The 8,461-nt window shown below is 38.1% G+C and overlaps 1 protein-coding gene across 1 annotated transcript; it reads left to right on the forward strand.

Moving 5' to 3' along the window:
* The first annotated feature begins 895 nt into the window (after nt 1-895).
* Nucleotides 896-6,301, forward strand: ved (ventrally expressed dharma/bozozok antagonist). Its single transcript, XM_031875260.1, has 5 exons — nt 896-1,165; nt 2,368-2,447; nt 3,640-3,873; nt 4,913-5,172; nt 5,823-6,301. Exons 3-5 carry the CDS (start codon nt 3,654-3,656, stop codon nt 6,129-6,131), a joined length of 789 nt encoding a protein of 262 aa, XP_031731120.1. The 5' UTR covers nt 896-1,165; nt 2,368-2,447; nt 3,640-3,653; the 3' UTR covers nt 6,132-6,301.
* The last annotated feature ends 2,160 nt before the right edge of the window (nt 6,302-8,461 follow it).

Genomic DNA, 8,461 nt, shown 5'->3' on the forward strand with positions numbered 1-8,461 from the left:
TTTACTTTATCTGAGTACTATCACTAACATGTATATATCGGGTACTTCTACTTTATCTGAGTACTATCACTAACATGTATATATCAGGTACTTTTACTTTAGTGAAGGACCTGAGTACTTCTTACACCACTAAGGTGGTATTTCTGTCTTGCATCCGTCGTGTTTTTATGTATTTTACAAGGAGCCGACTGAAATATATTTATTTACAGATGTGGAAAGCAACTAAGTTCACTAAGTATTGTTGGAGTATAGTTTTATGTACTTGTTTTTTACTTGAGTACTCCCATTTCATGCTACTTCATACTTTTACTCAACTACATCTCAGATGGAAGTAAATTCTACTTTAATCTAATGATATCTCATTTAATAATACTTTTCTCATAAAGGGGACATTTTTCTGAAGTAAGTACTTTTACTTTGGCAACATTTTCGAAGCAGGACTTGGTGTATTTTTATACCGCTGTGGTAGTACTTGTACTTCAGTAAATGATGTGAATACGCTGGTTTGTCTTCTTCTTCTATTGTTGTGGTTATTGGTCGTAGTTTATATGTTAGTATTAGCTCCAGCTGTTTGTCTCCATAGCGATGAGCTGAACGTAAACAAACATTTTATTTAATTTCCTCTCTCCTCTCCTCTCTCCTCTCTCCTCTCCTCTCCTCTCTCCTCTCTCCTCTCTCCTCCCCTCTCTCCTCTCTCCTCTCCTCCGCTCTCTCCTCTCTCCTCTCCTCTCCTCTCCTCTCCTCTCTCCTCTCTCCTCTCTCCTCCCCTCTCTCCTCTCTCCTCTCCTCCGCTCTCTCCTCTCTCCTCTCTCCTCTCCTCTCCTCTCCTCTCCTCTCTCCTCTCTCCTCTCCTCCGCTCTCTCCTCTCTCCTCTCCTCTCCTCTCCTCTCCTCTCTCCTCTCTCCTCTCTTTATCTAATCAAAAGCTCTGTTTCATGTTTGACCTGATTAACCATTTAAAGACACGATGTGTTTGTTTCGCTCCATTTGCACACAGAACAGCGCCTGTCTTCTTCCTCCTCTTCCTCCTCAGTATCGGGTCCATCCAGGCTGCTGCTGGTGATGAAGATGATGATATGAACCACTTCACAGGTCTGGATCATCGTCTTCAGGTCGTTATCAGGCAGAAAGCCTCAAATAGATGATCCCCATTATGTATATATGAGGTACTTATACTTAAGTAAATTAACTGAATACACTGGTTTGTAGTAATCTTGTGATATTTTGTAGGATTTATCTTTATTTCATATTATATTTATATATCAGACTTTTATAATATCCCTGTGAGTCATGGGTACTTTGTCCTGTTAAAAGGTATTTATTTGCATGAATAGAAAGTACTACTAAAGTACTTGTTTGTAACTTGAACATTTTCATTTTAAGATGCTTGTACTTCTACTCCATTACATTTCAGAGCACATTCTGGCTCCATAACAAGTACTTTTGGTACTTTAAGTACTTTAAGCTGTAAATACTTTTGAATAAAATACTTGTAACAGAGATAAAAATGTATTATTTTTACTTTTGCTGAAGAGCAGGATCTGATATTTAAATGTGAGTTTATACTAGTGTCTTGAGTACTTTATATTTATTTATTATATATTAATGTCTGTTTCTTGGTAATAATATGACACGAGTAGAATCAGATACATTTCTTGTGATTATTGATCGTTGATGGATCCTTTACTTAAATCCTGATCAATAAAAACAAAGAGAACACAACGTTAAATCTCTCGTTATATCAGAGACTGTCTTTAATCACCTGGGATCATCCACTGGGATCATCCACTGGGATCATCCACTGGGATCATCCTCTGGATCATCACCAGGGATCATCCACTGGGATCATCCACTGGGATCATCCTCTGGGATCATCCTCTGGATCATCACCAGGGATCATCCACTGGGATCATCCACTGGGATCATCACCTGGGATCATCCACTGGGATCATCCTCTGGGATCATCACCAGGGATCATCCACTGGGATCATCCTCTGGGATCATCACCTGGGATCATCCTCTGGGATTATCACCAGGGATCATCCTCTGGGATCATCACCTGGGATCATCCACTGGGATCATCACCTGGGATCATCACCTGGGATCATCCACTGGGATCATCCTCTGGGATCATCCACTGGGATCATCCACTGGGATCATCCTCTGGGATCATCACCTGGGATCATCCTCTGGGATCATCCTCTGGGATCATCACCTGGGATCATCCACTGGGATCATCCACTGGGATCATCCTCTGGGATCATCCTCTGGGATCATCCTCTGGGATCATCCTCTGGGATCATCCTCTGGATGATCTGGTACATTGATCCACTCACTGCTCATTGTCTCACTTATTGTCTCCTTTCAGCTTCCTGTTTTACGTAGCATCTGTAAACGGAGCAGATGATCATCAGAGGAACACTTGAGGAACATCAATGTTTGATTAAGGTCTGAAAGAAAAGAAACATTATTTTATTATCAATGAATCTGCAAAAAGTAGAGAAAAAACCCTCGTTATCATCTCACAAAGCTCATTGTGACGTCTGCAGATGTTTTATTAATGAATAAATTCATCTTTTGGTCTTTAAAATATCAGTTTCTCTCTGTCAGACAACAGTCCACATTTACAAACACAGAAAACAAAGAAAAGCTCCAAATATTTGTATCTTAGAAACTTTAAGCGAAACATTTGTGTCCAGTTGTTCTTGTTTTCTATGAAAAACACATTGAACAGAACACAGAGCTGCTTTAAAAGAGAATTGAACTTCATATTTTGTGATCTAAATATTGATTCTGCTCATGAGTTCAATGTCACATGATGAAAAAGTTATTCACCATAGTGTTTATATTCATACGTCAGAGAAATGTCAGAAATAAAACTAACACTGTTCACATGTGAAGTGCTTTTATTCAAACAGATTCTTGTGCTTTTGAATTTGAGTAATTCAAATGTTTAAACACATTTAATGATGATTTGATGATACTTTTTGATAAATATTGATAAATATCTGTGTAACAGAGTAAATAAATCATGTTTGTATTTTGCTGATTCAGCGTTTGATCATTTTCAGGAGAATTGTCTGTAAATAAAAGAAGATAAATATTCTATATTATTGATCTTCTGAATCTGGATTTTTGACAGATTTTAATGTGAATTTTATTCATAATTTATTTATTTTTGCTCTATTTATTATTTATTGTTTGTTCAAACTGTCAGAGTGAGGGATATGATTTATTTACAGTGTGGAGGGTTTGTGGAGGAGATGCAGACAGTTTGGGGCGAGGTGTGTCTATTATCTTTTATTTGGGGGGCAGGAAGGAGGAGGAGGAGGGGGGGGTCCTCTCCAGACTCACTGGAGCCTTGTTGTAACAGCCTCATTGAGACTGAATGAGACGTCTTAATTACTCCAGTTGTGAAAACTAAAGGAGGGAAGGAGGGAGGAGGGAGGAGGGAGGATGCGTGCTTTGATCTTGGGGGCTGAGGGAGTTTGATGCCTCCTATAAATACAGACAAGCTGTGAAAAGGGGGGCATTCAAAACTCCCCCAGGACCAGGACCAGCTTAGACCAGCTCATCTTCCTCCTGCTGAATCTGCTTTTTCTTTTAAACAAGGATATACTCTTTTTTTGACCTTTTTCAGGACAAAACGTCACCATGAGGGGACATTTCTCTATCGAGTGGATGTCTCAGAGCAGCCAGCCTGCAGGGACGGAGACCGGCTCGTCCTCTGGACCAGGACCCGCCGCCTGTGGGACTCACTCAGAGAGTCTGCCGGGTTTCTACTGCAGACAGAAGTCAGAAAGTTCCCCAAAGCAGCAAGAAACCAGGAGCCTCGACGCGTTCAGTCTGCAGCAGCAAACCTGTGATAGTCGAGGTATGTTCAGTACTTCTACTTTACTTCTACTTTAGTACACTTTATAAACTTTATAAACTTATTCCTCTACAATTCAGGGCAAATACTGCACTTTTATTTAACATTTATCTGAAAATAGTTACTTTACAAATGATACTTTATGCACAAACTGTATCATCAGCTTATAAAATACATAACTTTGCAACACTTTAACCTGCTTTTTATCAAATAAGTATCAAATTCAAATATTACATTTTGAATGCTTTTATTGGAGGTACATTTACTAAAGTACTGTAATTAAATACATATGTGTTGTACTTTAATATGAGTTACTTCTACGTCTCAGAGTGAAATATTGTACTTTTTTATCTCACAGCTTTTGTGACTTCAAGGTTATTTTTGCATATAAAACATTGAAAGAACTTATAAAATATGATGTTTTGTTATAAATTAAACTATTTAACAGTTTACAGCTGAACCCATCAGACGATACATCAATAAATCAATTGACAGAAAATTGTGATAAATGTTTATTTGAACTAAAAAATGATCTTATCTTTTTAATAAGTTAAATGTATTTTTAATAACTAAATAAACATTGTCAATGTGTTACTTTGGGCATTTTTAACTATTTTTACAAACCAATCAATCGATTAATGGAGAAAATAATCAGCAGATGAATCTATAATGAAAATAAGCATTCGTTAATAGTTTTAGTAAATCTTTTTACATGAATGCATGAGTCATAATAATCTAATGATAGAATATATAATATATAATAATAGTACAACACTCACAGGGGACATTCTTGTACTTGTACTTGTAGTGGAGTATTTTTACAGTGTAGTATAAGTACTTTTCCTGCAGTAAAGGGTCTGAATACTTTGATGGTTGGGTCTAACATGAGTTCCTCTTGGTTCCTCTTGGTTCCTCTTGGCTCCTCTTGGTTCCTCTTGGTTCCTCTTGGTTCCTCTTGGCTCCTCTTGGTTCCTCTTGGCTCCTCTTGGCTCCTCTTGGTTCCTCTTGGCTAATCTTGGTTCCTCTTGGTTCCTCTCTGCAGTGACTGAAGCAGGATTCAGCAGCGGGACGGAGGAGGAGACCTCCGGCTACGAGAGTGAAGGGGGTCGCTCCCTCTCCCCCCCGGCCCCCACCGACTCCACCTCCACCTCCCCGCCGTCTCCCCCACTGGGGAGGAGGCCTCGCACGGCCTTCACGGCGGAGCAGATCAGCAGCCTGGAGAAGTCCTTCAAGAGGAACGCGTACCTGGGAACGCAAGACAAGGCCGAGCTCTGCAAGAAGCTCAACCTGTCCGACAAACAGGTACACAGCTCTCATCAGTGTGTGGTCATCAGTATGTGGTCATCTATATGAGGTCATCAGTGTGTGGTCATCAGTGTGTGGTCATCTATATGAGGTCATCAGTGTGTGGTCATCTATATGAGGTCATCAGTGTGTGGTCATCAGTGTGTGGTCATCAGTATTCTATCAGCTTATTCCAGTATTTTAAGACTCAAAACATAAATATGATTCCTGTCAGTGTGAGTAAATAGTTTTAAATTACCTGGATAACTGCATACATACAAATAAAATATAATAATGTAATTAAAACATTTTCAAGATTTTTTATCTTTATGTGTTTTTATTTTAATTTTATTTATTTATTCACTTATTTGTTTTATTTAAATATTTTTCTATTTTTTTTTTTTTTTACATTTACTCTTTGTTTCATTTTATGAAATTAATTATTTTAAATTTTAATATTTTATTTATTTATGTTATTATTAGGGGGTTATGTAGCTAATATTTCAAACTTTAGTTGTAGTTTATATATATATATATATATATATATATATGTATATGTATATAAAAGCATTCCCTGATGTTCACTAAGAGAGAGAAATGTTAATATTCTGTATTAAAATAACTTTTCCTCATGAGACCTTTTCTTCTTCTTCTCTTCTTCTTCTCAGATCAGAAACTGGTTCCAGAACCGGCGGATGAAGCTGAAGCGGACGGTGCAGGACGCCCTGGCTCACGCCTGCCATGCTAACGCTAACATGGCCTCTCAGTTCCTGCATTACCCCGAGCTGCAGGCCTACAGGCCGGGTCCTTACCCCAGATACCACTCAGCAGCAGCAGCTCAGGACGTCCATCCACACGGCCTCCAGTACGGCTCCTCTCTGCCGCTGGACTCGTTCTACCAGTACAGCAGCCTCCCAGGAGTCATGTCCACGACCCCCCTCATGGGGTCCTTCGCCGCTTACCCTCAGTACTACTGACACGGTGATCAGTACTGTGATATTCTGTCAGAACCGTATTGATTGTACTCATCGTATCCTAATAGGATCAATAAGGAATATCAGGAACTTGGCACAGGTACTGCTGTGAAGCTCTAATGCAACAGGGTGCTGTGCAATAATGTGGTTTACGTGTGTGTGTGTGTGTGTGTGTGTGTCTGCTTGTAACTGATTGTATAGTTTGAATATATTTAAATTGGAATCTATGAAGTGTTTTATTTGTTTATGTCTCTGTGAAATCAGATCGCTAAAATAAAATAATTATTAAAAGTTTACAGGTCATCTGATGTGTTTTCATCCTGAAAGTATCTCTGCACTCAAGTACATTTTAAAGGTACTTGTACTTAACTCAAGTAGTTATATTTATGATACTTTATACCTCTAAGTGTTCTTTTACTCCACTACATTTATATATAATATACATCAATACTAATGATCAAACAATAGAATATATCTCTAATATATATACTGTACTTAAGTACATTTTTAGTTCAAAAAGTCTGTGATTTTAAAGTAACTATTTTTTATATTTATTTGCTTGCATACTTGTATTTATTGAGTATATTTTAAATATAGCTAATTATGTTTATTATCCCAAGTATTGCCTTTTGGAATATGTGATGTAATAGTGACATCTAGAATGAATCAGGGATTTAGTGCACCACCCCGCCCGCACGCCAGGTGAGACAAATGAAACACACCTAAGATGCTGCATCATCAACAGGTGCATGCTGGGGTGTGGTGCTAACATGCTAACGTGCTCAGGTGAGTTCTGCTGGAGTAGTTCACCTTCAGTGAGGCGCGTGAGGACCAGAGGGGCCTGAGGGACCAGGCGGACTGGTGGACTTTAGTTTGTGCTGGGTCAGAAGAGAGAGGACTGGTTTTATGCACGGGGGGGGGAAATAAGCAGAGAAGTTGAAGCTCGTGCAGATTGAGGAGGACCTCGCGGTGCACGAGACTCACAGGATCTCTCCAATAGATGACGTCAGACAGGTGAGTGTAGTTTTATTCTGCTGTTGATTTAAGAACGTTCAGGTCATTTAATTTATGAGTCTTAATTAAACTTCCAGAAGTTTTAATGATTCTAATTATGTGAGTTTTGTCTCGTGAGGGAAGCTGTTTGTAATCGATTATGTCAAAAGGAAGATATTGTTTAATTGGGTGATCACGAGGCCTTCATGTTGACATGTTTAAGTGGCAAACTGGTCGATTTTCATTTGAATAAATGTCCCTTTAGTCTCTTTCTATCCGGTATTGCAGTATTTATATATTTGCAGTATTTTATGAACTGGGTGTCTTGTGTTGACACTCCAGCAAAGAAACAGCTGTATTAGTGTTTCTTCATGGTATACAGACAAAAACGTATCTTTGAAATCGTAGAACAGTTTCACATATTTTCTTACAAAATAACTACATCTGGCGTTTATTTTCATTCTGGATTCATCTGCCAGATGTTTTTCTGCATTAATTGATTAGTCTGTAAAATGTCAAAAAGTAGCATTAAACTCCAAACACAACTTCTCAGAATATAAGTGACATAGTATTACATGCATAGTATTTATACATTGTGGTATTTGTACTTTCATGTTGCAAAATTATTAAGAAATAAAGTAGAACTTTCTGTTGCTGTGATTGAGGAAACTGAGATTATGTTCTTGGTCATATTTCAGAGTATTTGTGGGTTTAATGACACAAAGAGGAGTTTAAATGCAGAGTACACTGAGTCTAATATTATTCAGAATAAATGTCTCAGAATTTAATGTTTTAAGCCAAAAAATAATAATAATAATTTGACATAGAAAGGATTTAGTACCCGCCTGAAACAAGAAATGAAATGAGATTCAACTTTATTTATCTCAGAAGAAAACGTTGTGCAGCTGCTGAGGAACAAAGTAGGAAAGAGTGCAAAACTATAAACAAGGTTAACAGTAAAGATCAGATCAAGTTGCTTAAAAGTAGGGAGTTCATATTTATAGAAATTATAGATTCATAGTTAAATAGATAAAATAGTGAGGACATTGTATACAGTCTGGTTGTTGGTTGTAGTACATACTTTCTTCTGACTTCAGTATTTCTATTGTACAATCTTTACTACATTTGTGTGTACAAAATACTTCTCTGGTGTATTCATGTGTTTGGGAGAGTTTTAACCAAACCATCACAACTCTGACTGTAAGACTTTCTCTGATGTTCAACACGTTAAATCTCAAACGATCACGAACGTCACTGATCAACGAGGTTTGTGCTTAAAGGAAACTACACAGAGAACACAAAGGAGCAGTACAAGTACCTCCAGAGTGGTACTGGTGAGG

Source organism: Anarrhichthys ocellatus, unplaced genomic scaffold (assembly GCF_004355925.1).
Source record: "Anarrhichthys ocellatus isolate YVR2014 unplaced genomic scaffold, GSC_Weel_1.0 scaffold87, whole genome shotgun sequence".
NCBI lineage: Eukaryota > Metazoa > Chordata > Actinopteri > Perciformes > Anarhichadidae > Anarrhichthys > Anarrhichthys ocellatus.

Coding starts and splice junctions, on each gene's coding strand:
- ved (XM_031875260.1), top strand. CDS start 3,654: ATGAGGGGACATTTCTCTATCGAGTGGATGTCTCAGAGCAGCCAGCCT. Junction 3,874..4,912: donor GCAAACCTGTGATAGTCGAG/GTATGTTCAGTA, acceptor TCCTCTCTGCAG/TGACTGAAGCAGGATTCAGC. Junction 5,173..5,822: donor TCAACCTGTCCGACAAACAG/GTACACAGCTCT, acceptor TCTTCTTCTCAG/ATCAGAAACTGGTTCCAGAA.